Source organism: Theropithecus gelada, chromosome 10 (assembly GCF_003255815.1).
Source record: "Theropithecus gelada isolate Dixy chromosome 10, Tgel_1.0, whole genome shotgun sequence".
NCBI classification, from domain to species: Eukaryota; Metazoa; Chordata; class Mammalia; order Primates; family Cercopithecidae; genus Theropithecus; species Theropithecus gelada.
Genome location: NC_037678.1, coordinates 78,091,478 through 78,111,853, shown reverse-complemented (window position 1 = coordinate 78,111,853; position 20,376 = coordinate 78,091,478). Strand labels below are relative to the sequence as shown.

Here is a 20,376-nt window from a genome sequence, read left to right as displayed (position 1 = left end):
TTGGGACCCAGAGGTCAAAATCTCACAGACTCATGAAACAGGAGACTTCCAGAAGGTTGCATTTCAGCACCAGCTGCCATTGGACGAAGGTTCTTATTTTCACACCACTGGGACTGAAACATTGCCATCTCTTGAGTTTTCCAGAAATAGTACATAAAACACAAATGTGGCCCCTCCCTCATAAAAGTTCCTTAATTAATCTTCCCATGATTCATGGTGGTGTCACAGTTTCAATGTCCTATCCCTCTTGGTTCTGGGGATGACAGTGCTTTGCAACATTCCTGTCATGCTACAAGAACGCACCTGATTGTGTTTTAGGAATTTCAAGCAGCCCTGTCTCTGCTCCTTGTACCGAATCCTTAATAGTACCTTAGTGCGCTCGATAGTACGCCAAGGGTGAGGCTGAACAAAGGCACAAAGGCAGTGTCCTTACAACAACCTGGCCTCCACCTGCCTGTGCCATCAAAAGGGCTGCTCAGGCATCAGGGTATTCGTGAAAGAGACAGAAGTGTTGGAGCTTCCATGTAGATGTCTAATATGACAACCTCCCATGTATTTCCACAAAACGTAACATTCATACAAAATCTGATACTTGTGTGTCAGGCAGAAAGATATTTTCCTTTGGGCAGCTGTTGTTGGTAAGAGGATTCTAGCATTCTTAGTCTTCAGTTGAGAAGTGTTCTTTCTCCAAAGTTCAATAAAGAGGAAGCCTTCAAAAGGAGCTTCTGGACCCTGCTCTATGCAGGTAAAATGCTTCATACCATCACCAAGAAAGGGATGATTGTGCTATTTAATTGTATCAAAAATCACTGTTCTGGGCCGAGCGTGGTGGCTCATGCCTGTAATCCCAGCGCTTTGGGAGGCCGAGGTGGGCAGATCATGAGGTCAGGAGATCGAGACCATCCTGGCTAACACGGTGAAACCCCGTCTCTACTAAAAATACAAAAAATTAGCCGGGCGTGGTGGCGGATACCTGTAGTCCCAGCTACAGCTACTTGGGAGGCTGAGGCAGGAGAATGTCATAAACCCAAGAGGCGGAGCTTGCAGTGAGCCGAGATTGTGCCACTGCACACCAGCCTGGGTGACAGAGCGAGACTCTGTCTCAGAAAAGAAAAAAATAATCACTGTTCTGCTATTGAAAGCAGCATTGACCTCCCTTTTCTATATACATATGTGCATGTGTTTGTATGTGTATGTATATATATATTTGTATATATGTATATGCATATTTTTAACCACAAACCACCCCTAACTTCTCCATTTCTCCCCATTTTCTAGTATTCAGCTGAGCTGTCTTGTGGCAGCAAACATGCTCCACATCCTATGAGATTAGGAAGTATTGAAATTTTCTCCTGAATCTGTTTTCCTATTTCTATTTAGCTTACTGATTGAGTATCATTAAGTTTGCAGTCTGGTTCACTTCAGGGCCTTAGTGTTCAAGCATAATTATTTTCATGGTTTGTAATATTATAATGTTGACAATACTGATATGTCCTGGAGGACTGTAGGTTTGCCAGTTAAACCAAGTGATTGAACAATTTCTAAGTCAGTCAGATTTCTTTCCAGAGGAATATTTTGTCAAATTTACATATATAGGCCAGACAGGTTTCAGAAGATCCTAATTTTCAAGAGTCTGTGATGAGCACACCTCAGGGCTCCCTAATTGATCCCCATGCCAGGAAACCCTGTCTGGAAATGAACCAGGAAAGTAGCTGAAGTTTGCCATAGATGTGACTTAATTCCAGCACAGCAGACCCCACAAAGAGGAGAGCCAAAGATTCAGCATCTCAGAGAATGAATGAGAAAGAATGGAAGCTCTCAGTGAGGAACGCATGTCAGCTACAAACTGTGTACACATGCAAGATGAACTTGTGAACACATGTCCAACTTGGCAGATCTATAAAGATTGTGTATTTATAACATGCTCCTGAAACATCTTACCGAAATGAACAAATGACTTTGATTTAAAATTAGGCTTTAAAGAATTAAAAAAAAAAAAAAAAAAAAAAAAACTTTTCCAGTACCATCTACCAAAAAAGCAAAGGTAGCTTCCTGGAAACAGAATTCTCTACACACTAAAGCCTGTATATCTGAATGGTGCCTCCAAAAGCAACCTTTTCTCTTCCTCCTTGCCTTGAAACAATTGAAGCAGCTGGGAGCTGGAGCGCCACTTTATTAGTGATTTAAAACACACCCTTGGAAACTAGCTGGCTTTTTTTTTTTTTTTTTTTTTTTTTTTTTTTTTGTCAACCCAGGTGGGAAGCATGCACCCTCAAATGGGAACAACACTTAACAAAGTTCTCAAACAGATAATGCCTTAAGAGCTAGACTTCAAACAATCTTCTACCAGCCATCTGTCGGACAAAAGCAATGGTAACCTGGTAGGAATACTAAACCCTCCATAGAAAGACACAGATAAAATAATTCAGCCGCCAAGATTTGGCATCTTTAAAAATGCCTTTTCATTCTTTAACTTTTGTCTGCTTGGTCGTCTAGCAACCGAGTGCCGAAAAGAAACTCCACCCTAAACAAAGTGAAACAATACAGACACTGAACTTCATGAGTGTGTACGCGTGCACGTGTGTGTGTGTGTGTGTGTGTAAGATTCTCAACATGCAAGGATACAAACTCATTTTGAGACAATGAAAACAGAAAACGTCTCAATTGTAGATGTCAGGAAAGGAAGTCAGGAGTGAGTAAAAAGCAATGAGAAAATGTGTAATGCAGGATGAGGGTATAGTTTCCACACACCGGGCTAAAGCAAGGTTTACACTCTTAAGCAATAAAAACAAACCATTAAGCTAGGCCCAGCACTGTCAGGAAGTATAAAACAGTTCTTGAAACTTTGCAGTTACTATACAAAAGCTTTTCATAAACTCTGTTTCCTGATCTTCATTAAACGTTAACATCAAGTTGCCATGGGGCAATTAGCTTGCCTCCTGAAATCAATAAAAAATCAACAATTTGGAAATGGTTGTACAGTAAAATAGTTCAATAATTATTCTCTCATAGTGTTGTGGCCAAGCGGTTCCAGTGTAAATGCAGTCCAGATGAGATCCTGCTCCTTATGAGGGAGGCTTTAAGCAGATCGGTGGTTTGCTTAGAGACCTCCTCATCAGAATGAACTGCAACAATAATGTACTCCTGGCAATGCCTTGGAGTGGGGCCCAGGACACGGGGCAAACGCAAGCTTTTAAGTGGTGTTAAAGTCAGTGTCTTGCTTAGTACTGCTTAAGCACCTCAGAGGGACTCAATGCGAAATTCAGAGACCTACGCAAAATGAGAAACTCAATAAACAAGAAGAAGGCGCCCTACGCTTGGCATTTGGACTCCAGACAGGAACAAATCATTACATATGTACATATATATTCACAGACACATACACACATATATGCATATACGTATGTATGTACACACAACAAGGGGTGTATTTGAGATTAGGAATCCATTCATTCCAGCATGTCTTCAACAAATATTCAAATCTGAATTACTTGTGAGAAATCTTCCAAGTGCTCCCTAAAATAAAACGAGGCTGCTACACAGATGACCCTCACAGGACATTTTACTTTACAAAGAGGTGCCAGCACCAAGCAAAGGCAGAAAGTTATTTATTTGCTGACTCCCTTTCTCAGAGGGAAATCAATTCCTGCTGTTTTTTTCTAGCCTGAGCCCATTTTAAACACCTTATTTGAAGCCAACTGCAGCATTGAAAATTCCAATATCCATTAAATCAAACCTCAAATACCAGCTTTGGAAGCTTTATACCACCATGTAGGCCCAATGGTGTTGAACAGTGAACTGTCTTAGAACTTTAAAAAAAAAAAAAATCAAGCATCATATTTAGTATAAACAAACGCTTCAAATGTATGACATCTATTTGCTGCCTTCAAAGGGAAAACTTTTAACTCAGACGCTTGGCACTAAGATCACACAGGATCAGCTCAGTGGACTGACTTAAGTGTTAAACTTTTTTAAAGCACGTTTTTAAGGGCTTGCACCTGCTCCCCATCCACATAGATGTACTGACACGTATTTGACTAAACTGACTACATACATGCCCAAGCAAGCAAGCGGAGCAGATTTTACAAGATAAGCAACCAAGTGTTTTCATGTCTGAGGGTGGCTAGAACACAAAATTGCCAGTCATCTTGTAGGGGGAAAAAATGCCTTTGAAAAAAAAAATATGTAGGGCATCATTTCAGATATGGAGAAAAGTATTAAGATGCCATCCTGTATGCAGGTTTTTTTTTTTTTTTTTCCTTTAAGTACTGTTTCTTAGAGAGGGGCCTAAACTTGGTCCAACTCCTACAGTGATGACGAAGCTATTCATTATAGCCTTGGTACTCAATTTGTGGTCCTTTGGCCTGTAAGGGCTTCACCTGGGGGCTTGTTAGAAATCCAGGATCTCAGGCCCCACCCAGGCTCACTGAAACAGAATCAATCATAGAACATGATTCCAGGAGGTCTGTACACACATTAAAGTTTTATTCTCCTTACAGAATTCCTGGTAATTTGGATGCACATTAAAATCTAAGTTTTATTTAGAGCATTGGTCCCCTAAGTTAGGTAGAAGTTGACTTTGAAGTTTGCAAGGCAGGGAAATGGTCAGAAAATTCTGCCCTGGAGAATACCAAAAGGCTGTAATTTATGTCCGCAGGGCGGAGGAAAGAGGAAAGCAATTTACCTAAGCTGAGCAGACCTGCATCTTATCCCCCATTTCGGCCTACCCGTTCCCTGCAAAAATAAAAAAATAAAAAATAAATAAACAGAAAAGAAATGGCACCAGGACATTCTTAACATTTCTTGGATTGTGAATCCATGCTACAATTACTCTGGGCTTTAATTGCTCTTGACTGCAAGGCTATGTTCCTTTTGCTTTAGAACAGATAAGGAGGCTATGGCATGTAAACATTCAGTGAATCTTATTAATATGCCAGTAGAATAGAAATATGCTATTTTTGAAAGCCCTTTGAATTGTGCACATGTGATTTTCCCTCTCCAATAAAAAATTGAGGGAAAAAAATATGAATTGCTTTGGTAATGTAGTGATTACACAGCTTGTTATATAGACCAGGTTTACACATCATCTCTCTATTCTTGGCCTCTTAAGGTACAATGTAAAGCTGCGATTCGAGTAGAAATTATGAAAAGATGGAAGCACAGATAGATCTGTAAGCTGCCCACACTCCCTCTTCCTAATTTTTGAAGGCAAATAATGAACATGGTAGCCTGCATGTGCCATACAGGTTAAAACCATGCCAGAGAGGCACACGCAGTTGAAACAAGCACAAAAACAGATGATCAATGTAATCAATTTTGAAAGGCCGTGGGCCCCTAAAATTCAGAAATGACTACGTGTTGACTTTTTAAAGCCAACTCTGAAATGATTCAAAGGATCCTATAGAATAGTGACTGAAATTAAAGACATTCAGTGTTATGTTCATTTTGACTCTTTATTCCTCGGAATGAAGAATGTGAGCTAAAATGTCTGTAACAATGTAGAATGTTTGTAAAAATACTGTTTCTCATGTGAGCTGCCAAGAGGGTCAGAGTCTCTGATTATAAAATCTCTGAAACTAAACTGAAAATGCCAGCATCTATACATATGTACTATATATTACATACATCTTTATATGTATATTTATGTATTTTGTGTTTTATATATTAAATATGCATATGCAAGAAAACACATTTTAGTTGATACCACTGAAAACAGTTTTAACCAGGAATATTAGAACCAATGAAGCAGAGAAATCAAAAGGGTGGATGGAACTGCCAAAGGATAAAATCCTTGTGCTATACTCTCATGCTCTCATCTAGAGAATGTGAATATGAGAAAACATGGGTTATTAGTTTTAACATGTTAAGACTGTGCAGTCTGTCCTTCATGTCCATGGCAATAGAGGGTGAAGAACAGCTGGAGAACAAAGAAGACCCCATTCCCCTTAGTTGAGTATAATCTAATGGTTCTCACCTAATCAAGAACAATAGAACTAGAGGTAAAAAGAAACTAAAAGATTTTAAAAGTTAACCAGTATTAGCCAAAGATAACCATCATGCACATTTAAAGATAAGGTTTACATAACCTCATAACCTCCAAACCGTAACTAAGCTCATAGTCATCAAAAGTTATTTCCTAGGAAGAATTTGATTATAACAGTCTGTTCCACTATAAACACACCATTTTTTAGCCATTTCCAAGGAGATTAGAAGTAGGTTTCACCAATCATGCATGGCAGGATCAGAGGGGATGCAAGGTCCTGGAAATTGACCTAAAATACTGCCAGTAAAATAGTGGGCAGTTGTGGGTGCCCTGCTCTTACAAACATCTGCTGAACCCTTCCTTGGGTCTGATTCTAACCCAGGGTACAGAAGCCCTGACACACTGGTAAGTGTTCAATCTGAGCAGCCTAATTTGACTTCATTCTGTTTGGGCATCAGTCCAATTGGCAGATGTTCTTCTAGAAGCTGATCTCAGACACTTTCCCTTTCTAATTTTTTGGCACTGTTGCCTCTGTTGCATGGGCTATTATCTCTGAAACTTCATCTCGGGTTATCCAGGTTTTGCTTGTTTTGTAGGCTTTAGTTTTCCCTTACATCTTTCTGCCCGAAAGAAGTTCATTTGAAAAATACTAAATCACTGGTAACACCTTTGGTGCAAATATGACTTATCAAATAACTTGCCTGCAATTTTCCAGCCATTCATTACCTTTCCCCCACCCCCTCTAAAATATTAACTTCAGAAACAAAAATGCAAACACAAGGTCATCATTGTGAGCACTATACAAATGCACCATTTTCTCTTACAGGTTGGACTTTATAGAATGAAATGCCAGAGCTTTGATATTTATTATCTGAAATAGGTTTAACATTTGGAGAAATGTGTTCAAACACACAACCTTGGAAAGTAAAGCAAGTTGATAGGTCAGCGAACAGGGGGTGAGGAGAAAACACGATGTGCATAATTTTGCTGCGTGTTGGGCGAAAAGTTAGAAAAGTGGGTTCTTTGGAGAATAAAGAGCTCTGAGATGAGGTAAAGGTAAAATACAAATAAATTTCCAACTCTTGATGAGGGCCACGAGATATCAGTTTTAAATATACATGACCACAATATCAATCATGAAGAAATCTTATGTTTTATTGAATACTTTGGCCAGTTCAGCCCCTTTGAAGGGATCACTAATTTAGGAAAGAAGAACAACAAACCATTATTCACTTTCCTGCAGGTTCATCATTTTCCTAATTATTTCTATTGATCCTGCTTTATTCTTTCCGCAAATTAAGGGGCAGGAGGAGAGTTTCTATAATAGAACAGCAATGTCTGGTTCTTATCCAAATATTCCACCTAATAAGGATGTAAATTCTCATGGACTGGACAACCACTCTGCAACATTCCTGAGAATTGAATAATATAATAATCTTGAAAGTCAGCAGAGTGGATTATCCACTTTTTTTTTTTTTTTTCTGGACTTGAACTTGTGAACTTAACAGTAGCGCTGCAAAAAAAGCAAATGTGCTAAGCACTTTGCCAGAGTAACCTTCCATGTAGACTCTTCATCTTAAATACACACAACTGAAAACAACTACAATTTTTGGAAAATTATGTACAAACCCGATACTTCTTTTGATTACATATAAATACAAATTAGCTATTTTTTTTTTCCTAAAAAGTGGTTATAATAGTAAATAAATACAAAATAAATCTGACCATTATACTTCATGTGCTGGGGTTGAACCCATATAAAATGTACAACTAAATACATTTTAAATCTTTAAGGAATAATTCTCTGATTAAAATATTTGTTTTCCCAACTTCTTTTCGTAGATATAAATATATTTTCAAAATAGCTGTTTTTTTTTTTTTTTCCATTCCATTCCATAAATAAAGTCTTCATTGGGAAATATTAAAGTGTCAACTGGGGTGGGGATTTTTTGTTTTTTTCTTTTTTCTAAAATATATATATATATATATTTATGTATTTAATTTTGCTGTACTAGCGACACCCACAACCCTCCACAACCATGTCCTGATAGTTCTTTAATACAACCTTTTCATTTTCGTCAAGGTACAGCATCGAGATAGCACTGAGTTCTGTTGGGACACAGCACGCCTTAGGAATCTTAGAGTTAACAGAGTTGACCAACGTCTGAACAATGGCATGATTAGTGGAGTTCAGATGATCAGCCAGAGGAAAAGGGCATTCTCCGTGGCAGTAAAAGGCGTGATACCCCGGGGGAGCCACGATCCAGTCATTCCACCCCACGTCACTGAAGTCCACGTACAAAGGGTGTCTCTTACAGCTGGACTTAAGGCGTTTCCGCTGTTTGTGTTTTGCTTGACGTTTTTCTCTTTTGTGGAGAGGATGCCCTTTCCCATCATGGCCAAAAGTTACTAGCAGCGGCCTTATCTGTGACCAGCTGTGTTCATCTTGGTGCAAAGACCTGCTTATCCTAACATGTCTCTTGGAGACACCTTGTTTCTCCTCCAAGTGGGTCACTTCCACCACGAATCCATGGTTGGCATGTCCCTGTGCAGTCCACCGCATCACAGCGGGGGTGACGTCAAAACTTTCCCACCTGCTTGCATTCTGATTCACCAACCTGGTGTCCAAAAGTCTGGTCACGGGGAATTTCGAGTTGGCTGTTGCAGGTTTTATGATTTCATAAATATTAATTCGGTGATGGAAACTGCTATTGTCTCCTAAAGCATCTTGCATCTGTTCTCGAAAAACCTGAAGCTCTGCTGAGGTGACAAACTCCTCCGTGGGGATAGAACTTAAATTAAAGAAGAATCTTCGGGTTGTTTTCCCACTCATTTCTGGCAGTTCTTCCAAAGATTCTGATTTGATAGAGAAAAACAGGGAAGAAAAAACAAAAGTCTTTCAGTAAACCAAGTAATGACATTTGATTATCTACGAAAATTTTTAAACCTCCTTGTGGGATTTGATTTAACCCACGTAAAAGTCGGTCACAGAACATAAAAATTTCCTCTTTAAATAAAAACGGAGCCTCCTTTCTCTCTGTTCTGTAAGTTCATGTCATCATGCATTGCATACCAGGAAACAACCTTTCATAATTCTTTGTTGTGTTTTTGATCTAATACATGAATACTGCTTCCAGGTGGCTATAATAATGGGGGAAATGGTGAAGCATTTCTTTGGAATTCCAGACTTTAGGGTAAAAAAAAAAAAAAAAAAGTCAGCACTATAGTTAGTAGAGGTCTAATGAGTGAGGATTTGAGGAAATTATTGCATTTCTTTTTTAAAAAAGGCTTTAATGTCAATCCCTTAAGCAGTATTCTAAAACATTACTCTGCAATTTAGATGATTTACAAATCTCGATATACAGATTTCAGCTTCCTAATTAAAGACTCTGAAACTCAACATCAACGATGACATTTTGCAAAGCACACCCTACTATTTTACTCAAAAGTCCAGAGACAAAGGCATTTACAGGGATCTACTTCTTTGGAAACGTACGGGTGGTACTAGGACACTGTAGCAATTAAGGCCAAACAATTTCAAGAGAAATAGCTTCCCCAACTGTTGTCAGTTCTCTCACCTCTTTATGACCTCAAATATCAAAATCTCACTTTAGACGCTTTTGGAAGAAAAATAAATGACCTGTCTTCTGTTTGTAATGCCTTTGTAGTTTTGAAAGATAAACCATGTTAAAAACCATGTACCTACCCAGTAACAGGCTGCAGGATGGACACAAAACCAAAAAAATGATAAAAATTTATGAAAATATGATTATGATTTACATACCAAGAGGAACAGTCTCATCCTATTACAGAATAATCCTTCTATACCCACTATCATTATTTCAAAATAGCCATTTAAGTGGGCCATGCACAAAAGCTTTGTCTGATTTAAAATTTCTGAATCTCAATTTTTAAGAAGTATTGTTCTCCGAGCAAGTAATATATAATACAGTATCTTAAATGCTTGTAGTCTGCAAATCATCAAAGGTACAACATTATTATTAAACTGATAGTATATACCATGAGAGTTTGAGATATTTAAGTTTATTTTATTCTAACTTTACCACATCCTATCATTTCACTGCCAACAGAATTTGCCCGCTTCATTCAGAATTCCTACCCAAGTGCTAACAAAATCTATTTTGCCATAGTTCCATGTTATCCTAAGAGACTCTGTTTTTTTTTTTATTAATTTTGCAGTTGTATTTCCCCTAAAGACAAACAGCTATAAGTTGTGCACTGAATCTAGATGCCTTAGCAAAGGAGAATCATGTCAGATCACTCACTCAAAGGATCTACCTATATAAGCCTTCATCATCAAAGCAACCATCATTATGCAAGCTAAGTGGACACACCAAGTTCAATCGGGGCAGTGTATACCAAACTATGGAGTAACGCTTTAATGCAGTGCTTTTCAAACTTCAGCCTTCACATCAAACAGTTGTACACCGTAAAGCTTTAGATGCAGGTTCTGATTCAGTAGGTCCGGGGAGATGCCTGAGATTCAGCATTTCTAGCAGCTCCTGAGGAGGGGATTCTGGGAACTGCCAGACCACACTTGAAGTGTCAAGGTTTTGTAGGATGTTTTCCTTATTCAAGTGTAGATTGACAGAGGAGTGCCTTTTTAAAGGGCCTTTTTGTTAAATAATATAAAAATGAATAGAAGAACCATTAGTGGTGGCAAATGAGTAAGAGTTGAATGGACCAGCTCTCGGTGGGCCCAGCCAGGGTCTCAGAACAGAAGGTTCTTCTAAAGCTCTTCTATGTGGATATGGGGACTATCAGGCCAATAGAGTCCTTTAGGGGTCCCTTGTGCCTATTAATCCAAACCTCTGGGGAATACCTTTGAGGATCCATCCACATTCTAAACTCCACTGGAAGCTAATGGTACTTTAGGCCAGCCACAATCATTAAAATAACCTTCCGACCCTTTGAACCTGGACTCCTCTCAGTGGCTCCGAACAAGTACCAAGGACTGTGTTTAGCCTCTTTCTTTCTCCTTCTCCTTGTAATTCAGATATTTCTGCTGAAGGTAATTTTTCAGCCAAGAAGGTAAAAGTCAGCAACCTCAGATCCCAGTGACACCACAGCCAGCCCACCTGAGCTGCTGGCTTATCTGATAAGAATACACATAAGAAGAACCTCTTTTCTTTCAAAGAGGGGGAAGCAAGGAAAATTATCTAGAGCATTCACTGACTAGTTATATTAACAAAAGTGCCCAGAGAAATCACAATTGCAAGAAAAACCCTAAATCCCAATCCATAAAGAAACATACATTCTCACACATTCTCTCTCTCACACACACGTACACACCCACATGGCCAGATGATGACAGTGAAGGGACAAGCTACAAGGCAAGTATGAGGGACAGGTAAATGAAGTTAAGAAGATGGGTATAAAAAAAGGTATGAGATAGAATAATAACCTCCAAAAAAATTAAATGACGAGACTGAATCATATAAAATTGCCACTATTTGACCAGAAACACAGACAACAGCAATTTTCTGAGGTTCAAGGTCTCGGTGGAAGTTTGTAGCCTTAGCAAAGGAGAATCGCTTAGTGGCCTTAAGAAAGGAGAAAAAAATACACTACCAAATAATAATAGGTGATACGAAGATCTTTCTCTGACCTTCCCACTGCACCTCAGTGAATCTGTTTCTTGAAAGATCCCATCCTCAATACAAAAGCATCCATTGCAACACCCCTGATTGTGGAGACAGGTCACAGAGGTAAGTTAGAAGTTCACAGAAACCCTCAAACCCAGGAAAGTAACCAGCCAAGGTTAGGGAATATATCATCATTTTCTTTAATCTGCCAGGGCAGAGTACGAATCTTTTCTTAAGGGGTACAAAAATTAAAACCTATTTTAAAGTCAATTAAATAAACGAACCTTCTCTAAATTATCACAGCAACCCTGAGGATGCCAAAAATACAGGGATCCTCAAGTAATATATGCTTTTTTGGAGACTGATACAATTGCTAGTTTTCTGTAAATATCCCTTCCTGAATAAGCTGAAGTTTTTAAGGGATTTGAGGATGACGAACTATGTTTGACCCAAGTTTCTGAGCTCCTAAGTTCTTAACCAAATGGATGGAACTATGGCTGCAAAAATGTGAGAAAGTGAAGAAAAATAAGACAACAATGATATTTGACCCTTCCTCCAAAAGTGAAGTCCTAATTCAATAATCTATGCTACGTCAATCATTGATCTACCTTAAAATAATTCAAAAGACAGCTGAATTCTCTCAGCCAGCCTAGGTCCACTCTGGCCTCCTTTTCCCTAGAGAAGGGAAGGCTATAACATTAACGAAAGAAGTCATAATGATAATGATAGCTGAATCCTTTTTATGAGTGTATTCTGCCACTATCCGATTTATATGAATTATTTCACAACAAACCAATTTGAGAAAAACACTCATTGTCTCCATTTTGTAAATGAAACAGTTGGAGTTCAGAGAGGTTGTGTAACTTCCCTAAGGTCACAGAGCTAGCAAATTAAGAGTAGATATATGTCATTGAATCTACTGCAGTTCTCAGGTTTCTCAATTTTTGTTTTGTTTTGTTTGTGAGACAGTCTCGCTCTGTTGCCCAGGCTGAAGTGCAGTGGCACAATCTCAGCTCACTGCAACCTCCACCTCCCAGGTTCAAGCAGTCCTCCCACCGTAGCCTCCCAATTAGTTCAGATTACAGGCGTGTGCCATCATACCTGGCTACTTTTTTATATTTTAGTAGAGATGGGGTTTCGCCATGTTGGCCAGGCTGGTCTGGAACTCCTGACCTCAAGTGATCTGCCCACCTCGGCCTCCCAAAGTGCTGGGATTACAGGTATTAGCCACCATGCCCAGCCAGTTCCCAAATTTCTAGCGGCACTAGCCAGCACAAATAGACGGCACTACCTAACATACACGAGGACTCAAAAACTGAAGCAAAAGTCAAAACCATTAGGGGCACATTTATATTTAGTACAATGATAACATTGGATGAGTACTGTCCCAACTAAATGAACAGAAATATACAACTTAGGTATGATGGACAGAACAGACAGCAATGAGCAGAAAAGTGATGGGGTCCACTGGAACATGTCTCTTTTATAGGGAGCTGCTGCTATTTTGTGGCTGCCCTTTCGTTCTAAATAAAGTATGGTAAGTTTTAGCAAAAAAGTAAGTTACCATTATGCTTTGAGGATTTTAAAACACACTTTGGGCTAAAAAACCTCCAGTAAGACAGCGACAACGACAACAAAACCTGGGGATATTCTGGCAAATCAGTAAGGCTGGAAGTCACTGCCGTAACACAGAATGAAAGAGGCCGAGTATAACAGACAAGATTTTCCAGATAATAAAATAACAGAGAACTGATCAAGGAAAAAAAATATCAAATACAAAAGGTTAAAAATATTCCATTTAAAAAAAATACAACAAAGGAAATGGCAACTAAAGGAATAGAGAGCATGGTTGTCATCAACAACCCTGATTTGGCCTCTGCCCACCCTTAACAGCAACACCTTTGGAAAGATGAAGTATTCTCTCATTATCTCTGTGAAAATACACAAAGAGCAAGTCTAAGAAGACAAAATAGTTCACTGCAAAGGGATCAAGAGAAATTTAGGGGAACCACTAAAAAAGAGGTGGAATGGAAAATGTCAGTGCCAAGGAAGTATCATTGGACACCAAAGCCTCAATCTCAACAACCATTTCCAAATAGAGTAACTTTCCTACTTAATGCGGCCTCTGTAATGACAATGAAATACCTGGGACCACTAGGGAACCATACCAGGGAAGCATTGACTTTGGTGGATCTGTGTCCAAATGTGTTGTTTGCACTGGGAATTTGTTCCACAAAATCTCTAATGAAGAGCAATAGTTGTTTCTTGAACTTTTCTATTATACGGATATTTTCATAACAATTGTATTTGTGGAAAGAGGGTTAATCTTTATTTGAAAGCTTCAGTCATAGAGGCAAATAATCCATTTATTTCATGTAAAAAGAAGACTGTGTCCTTCAGAGTGAGGAGAACAAGCACCTGGTCTTTCTATATTCCCATGTGACAAAAAAAACATAAAGACTTTTTGGAGGGCCAGAGAAGTCAACCAGTGTCAACGTGTTTCCAACTACAGCAATGCCCACAACACTCTTTCCACTTGCAGAAGTGACTTTTCTATGTTCAATGGCAGTTTCGAAAGGCCTATGTAGCTGAAGCACTTTTTAATGACCTTGAAAACAATAACATTTTAGCAAGCTTATATCCTCCCAAATAAAAGCCATTGGAGAAAGGACTAGACAAAATTCAACAGGAAAAATACAACTGATAATTCTGTCTCAGATCCTCTGTGATATGGTTGCATTATACTCATATTGGTTGAAAGAATGCCATCATGATGTCCAGTAATTCCACCAAACCATCCGATCACATCCACAAAGAAAACCCAACAGGTAATTCTTATGATTGGGTCTTTATGGTCTTTTATCAAATAAATGCTCATTAATGCTGTAGAAACTAAATTCCGTTCTTGAGCCAGCAACCTTCATCACATGGTTTACCAAAAATTTTTTTAGTAGCATGCATGGCACAAGGATGTTTATAAAAAGCAAATCCTGGATTTATACAACAATGATTAGTCTTGAAAAAAGTGCTATATCCATCCAGACTAAGGATGATATATTAGTCATAACGAGACAAGAAATGGATTCGTTGAAATTTGGGGCAAAATTACATAGCTTTTCTCCGTTATCTAAGTGCATTAAGAACTGAAGTTATTATAAGTTGATTTTAATCAAGTTGGTAAGTTCTGTACTGTTTCTCAGGTAACATTTACACTCACAAAGATATAAATTCTGACTTTATAAACTTAAGCATGCTTTTTAAGTTAAAATAACACAGTTTAATAATGTGTAGCCTGTTTAGTTTTGATCAAACCACTTCTAGATGAATGATGAGACTATGCAGACATCATTGATAAAATCCTCACACAATGGAATATTTTAGGTGTTAACTAAATGATCTTCCTTTTAAGTTGTAACAGAGACACAGCCTCTGCTTGGCCTTAAAAATAAAGTTAAGAGCTTCTATGCTAAATTTCCAGAAGAGGTTTCTAAAACAGCTATTCTTACTACATTTCTATACAAAACAAAAAGTATTCTAATCAGCATTAACTGGGAATGATTAGCTGGATCTATAATCATTTCAGGGTTAAGATGGCAGAATGTACACATACACACAAATTTTACATATGACAACAGGGTACTTCTGCTTTCATTGAATGAATTCTGAAAGAGTGGAGTGAGATCTTACTGCCTTTCAAATCTGATTTCTGCTAGCAGAGAGCACCTCACTTAGAAATGTGCTTGTACATGAACTGATGATCAATGCAGTGTCCCTGTCATAATGTATAGCTGCCTCAATGATAAAGTATCTTCTGCTATGTGACCTGCCTTTGGGACTTATTCCCATTACCAACAGATATTCTCACAAGTATAAGTCATCCTTCACACTGGGAGAAAACATCTGGCTGTGCCATTGCTGATTAGTCTATTATCAGTGTAAATTTCCCACTTGAAATTTACCACCTAAGCAGGGAAAGGCAAGAAAGAGAACTTCACTCCCAACCCCATCAAATATCCTTCAAGTGGTTGCTCTGTGATATCCAATTTTGTACTCTTTTCTAGGATTTGAAGAAACCCATGCTCTATTTTAAATGTATTAAGCCAAAGAGGCATTTAAAAATGTAGAAAAAGAACTGAAGTGGAACATATTTTTGACTAATTGCTCTAAGAACTTAGGTACAGCAGATCTCAACAGCTGCTGTAAAACATTTCCAGTCCACTAAATGCCCTTCTGACGAAACAAGCAGAAATATCCCACCTTAGAAAAACCACATGTAGTATCATAAAAGAAAAAAAAAAAATCCACATTTCAGTGCACATGAAAAAAAACAGGCAGCTGCTACAAACGTTTTTATCTGAAGGCTTGCCTTGTCTCTACTCAGAGCCTATCTCGGATTTAAGCACAGGACAAGAAAGTCATTGTGGAAACAATAAGATTGATTGTAGAATTGATCTCCCACGGGGATTAGATTGGGATTCAAAATCTTCCACACCAGGCCCAGATCAACCATAAATTAGAAAGACTTTGGGGCCCTGGGCTTTGATTTTTCAATACTATCTCTGAAAACTCTGCCCTTGGCTCTGTCTACCCTGAAACCCTGGCTTAAGCAGCAGATTTATAGAGCAAAAGCTTCCAAACAGACTTAAAGAAATCTTAATCTGCCTCCCTTTTCCTCTTTTTCCCTCTGTGGAATTCTTGCACGTTTAGCTGACTAGGGGCATGCCTTTTGCCCTCATCTTCCCCATCACTTGATTTCTCTCCAATTCTTCCGGGAGGAGTAGCTCTTCTGGCTGCAAGCCAGGAAGAGGGTGCGGAGTTACTAAAGGGGAATCCCTGGCTCCACCACCACACAAGCAGTGAGTTAAAATCAGATTCAGAAACCATAGTACAGAAGCAAGAGTGGAAACGTCCGCTGGCGCCCTGGCTAAGCTGCCTCTATAGGGATGGCTGCAGTCTGCCCAAGGTGGAGGGCTTTGCAGGGTGACTCCCCGCCCCCACGCCCTGCTCCATGCCTCACCTTCATGGTGGAAGCTGCGCACAGTGTTGGCTCGGCTGGCTGCCCTCTCCAACCGGTGGTCTGGGGCGGGTGAGCCCGGCTGACCCGAGTGCCTGCGATACAGGTCTAGCATGTAGGGGGGCACCACGGCGTCCCTGCTGGGGGTGGGTCTCTGTTTCAGGCCGAACATGCTGAGCAGCCGCAACTCGAACTCGCTCAGGACGTCGTCAGAGGGCTGGGATGAGGGGCGGCCCGACGACGACGCCGCGAACTTCCTGCGGCCCAGCTCCGGAACGAGGCCAGCCGCGCCGCCCAGGAGGACCTGGGGAAGCAGCAACGCTAGAAGACAGCGGGTCCCGGCCACCATGGTCGACCTGCGGACAGGACCGACGTGAGTCACCCGAGCTCCCCGCCCAGTCCTCCCCCCTCGCGCCCCCGCGGCCCGGGCTCCCATTTGGCTAGCGTGCCTCCTCCAGGGTGCCCTCCTGGCTTGGCACACTCGCGAGTCTAGGTAAGACCGACCGAAGCTCAAATGTTTGGGATAATGAAGGGCCCCAAGTTCCAGAACCAGGTGATTTATCGCTCCCATCCAACTCTTAACTTGTCTAACATAAGATTTGGGGTTTGCCCTCCCCTCCCAACCAAACCAGCGCCAATGACGGTCACTTTTTTGTGTGTAACACAGCGCTGACTGCCAATGCCGGGAACCTGGGAGAACCACCGCTTGGTCTGACACCCTGCGTCCCCTATACAAACCCAAATGCAGAGCGCTGAGCGCTCTCTGGCATATAAACACACACAAATGGTGCATGTGACTTCCTTAGAGGCACTGTATAGAACTTCCTGACACACACACACACCCCTATAACTTCCAGACCCTGTAAGCTCAAGGCCACAACTTCTGAAGCCACTTACAACTTGTGTCCCACGCCCCTACACTCAGGGGTGTCTGGAGAGGCAACTCCATCCCGCATCCCCGTAGTACAGTCAAGATACTCATGTATCTTCCTGGGATTACATAAATGGTGAATATCTATTAATGCACGTGTCAGCTGTTAAAAACACAGCACCAAGTGATTCTTCAGTACTGACCCCTCGCATTTCTGGAAACAAGAGGGGAGAGCCCCAACTCCTAGTACTTTTCTAAATGGGATAGGGCTCTGAGTAAAGAAACCAAGTCTCCCAGAAATACTTGAAGAAGGGAGATCGCCATGGCAGGGTGGACAGGTTCTCAGCTAACGGGTGAAACCCAGGGGCTACCCTCTCAAAGGGATTTCTTTGACTCAAAAAAAAAAAAATTAAAATTAAAAATAAATAAATAAACAAAACACCTCATCTAAGTGTTAACAGCTCCAAAAGTATTCCGGGGAGAGGGTAAGAAAGAGGGGTGGAAGAGTGCGGGCCGGGAGGGTGAGGCTGATGGTCGCCGGGGACAGCTGGAAGGGGGCACCCCGCAGGGCTCCGTTGCACGTGGACTGGAAAGGGGTCTGTTTACTTCTGGCCTGGACGTAAGGAATGGCTCTGCCGCAGTGGCTGCCCAAATCCCCCTCCCACCCACCACCTACCCCGGCCCCTGGCCCGCGTCCTCTACCTTTAGGAGACCGCAGTCCGTCTAAGAAGCACGCGGAGACACGTCCATTGAAAGAGCGTCCACATGGAAAAACTCTGGTCAAAGGACCTGGCGCAAGGACCGAATGTCCGTTCCTTTTCTTTGCCTCCTCCTTCTCCCGGGTGCCGGCCGCGCAGTCTCTTTTCACGCTGGGAACAGCGTCTCAGTCTCGGGCAAGGCCGAGGAGTGGAGGGGCGGTGGGGCTCGGAGGTGGCGAGGCAGGCTCCGCTGGGGCAAAGGCACCGGCGCAAAGTGGGGAGCTCAAGTTATTCTCCCTGCAAGTTCAAGAAGTCCCCAGCCAAGTGCTGACACACAACAACAGCGAGCAGGGGGAGGAGTGCGGGGCAGGGAAAGGAAGGGAGAAAGGAGAAGCTGGTGCTGTCGTCCTCCTTAGGAACCAGCGCCCGAGGGACGCGTGGCCCCGCGCGGGGCCGGTTCCAGGACTCGGGGAGCGAGGGTCGGGCGCTCCGCGCTAGCTCCGCCGCGGCCCATGGCTCGGGGCAGCCATCCTGGGCGACGCCGGGTCCGGGGAAGGGCACGGCGGCGATTTCGGTGCCAGGCGAGTTGCCCCCCCGCATCACTCTGCCTTACTCCAGTGCACCCCCATTCGCGCTCGCCAGTTGAAAGCACCGCGGCTCTGGCGCCCCGTCGTCCTCGGGCGCATTCTCCGGCGAGTCGAGCCAAGTCCCGGGCCGCCGAGGCGGGTGGTTGTGCTCTCTCCTCTCTCTCCTAGCCCTGGGGCCAAATGCCCTTTGTGACTAGCCTGGGGTCCGATCACACCTCGGCCGGCGCTTCCCAGGCCCCCGATCTCCTGCAGTAGGTGCCCCGCATCGCGGCGCTAGGGATCGGCTCCGGAGTCCCCGGCGCTCTGCGCGCCCGTCCGCGACTCTGGCGCAGCCCGGGCAGCAGAGGCCACGGCGCTGTGGCGCGCTCTGCCGGGTGCTCCAGCCCGCGCGGGGTCTGCGGCGCGCGGGTGCCTCGCGGTCCCCGGTGATCCGCGCGGCGCTGGCCCCGAGAACGTTCGGGTCGCCGGCGGAGGCTGTGGCGGCAGATGTGCGGCGGAGGCTGCCAGTCCCCGGCAGGGTGTGGGAAGCGGAGCGACTAGCGCAGCGCGAGCCGGGCGCAGCGCGGCGGGGCGAGGACTCCGGCGGCGACGGCGGCGGCGGCGCCGTGGCGCGGCGCTCGCGGCTTTTAAAGGGGACGCCGCCTGCCGGCTCCCTCCCGGCCGCGGCCGAACACCTCCCCCTTCGCGGCACGGCTCGCCGGGGATCCCCGAGCGGGCGGGAGCTGAGCGCAGGGGTGTGGACGGCGCGCCCGGGCAGCCGCGGCGGGGTGGGGCGGAGGGCGGGGGCGCGCGGCCGCCAAGGGGGGCGCTCGCGCCTCCACTCCCTGTCCTCAAAGGAGAGATCAGCTGGCGCGCCGGACCCTCGCGGGGACTCCGGAGGCGAAATCCAGGACAAATGCAGGGTCAGGGTCTGGCCTCTATTTCCCCTCTGGGCCCGTTATTCAACTTTCAGTTTGAAGTTTTTCGATAATATACAATTTCAAAAAACAAAACAAAACAAACACCTCAATTACAGCGCATTTTGGCATAGCATAGACGTCGGATTCACGCTTCTGTTTCCCCGGAATAGAAGGAAAATTAAAAGAAAACAGGAGGCTGGAAATTGAGTGTTTTTAAACATTAATACAAAGAGATGTATGTATTTCCATATGTAAATACATGTGTGCAAATTTCCTTTTACATAAATATGTGTATGCATTTATTTTCATATCCATATGCATGTTAGTTACATAAATATATCCAATATACAAAAATATGTACATCTATTTCTATATATTCATATATGAGAACATATGCAACCGAAGGTAAACATTTCGGTAAATATATGTCTATGTATGTGACATGGATGTCATCCTGCTTTACGTGACATGTGTGTAACGTAGACTGTGTGTGTGGCAGCCTGAGGGATGGATGGGAGGGATTTGATTTCTTTTCATGGTACAACCACTTTGTGCCTTGTGATGTTTATCTCACCCAGCTCAGAGGCAGGCGATTAACAGCTCAGAGGAAGGTAAAATAACGCACTGTGTGAACCAAGCATACAGGACAATTTCAGTTTGGGACCTTGGAACCTTCTACTCCACCCTCTTCCATCAGGCCCCCCAGAAGTAGGGCTGT

The 20,376-nt window shown here is 42.6% G+C and overlaps 1 protein-coding gene across 1 annotated transcript; it reads right to left on the bottom strand.

The window, feature by feature from the left end:
* Positions 1 to 6,796: 6,796 nt before the first annotated feature.
* Positions 6,797 to 19,371, bottom strand: BMP2 (bone morphogenetic protein 2). Its single transcript, XM_025399624.1, has 3 exons — positions 18,177 to 19,371; positions 16,607 to 16,959; positions 6,797 to 8,839 (listed from the first exon to the last, which is right to left on the bottom strand). Exons 2-3 carry the CDS (start codon positions 16,950 to 16,952, stop codon positions 7,995 to 7,997), a joined length of 1,191 nt encoding a protein of 396 aa, XP_025255409.1. The 5' UTR covers positions 16,953 to 16,959; positions 18,177 to 19,371; the 3' UTR covers positions 6,797 to 7,994.
* Between the last annotated feature and the right edge of the window lie 1,005 nt (positions 19,372 to 20,376).

Excerpts from the sequence above, each read along its gene's own strand:
- BMP2 (XM_025399624.1), bottom strand. The coding sequence starts at position 16,952 with ATGGTGGCCGGGACCCGCTGTCTTCTAGCGTTGCTGCTTCCCCAGGTC. Across the intron at positions 8,840-16,606 it reads GCGCAGCTTCCACCATGAAG|AATCTTTGGAAGAACTGCCA; the intron begins GTGAGGCATGGA and ends CTATCAAATCAG.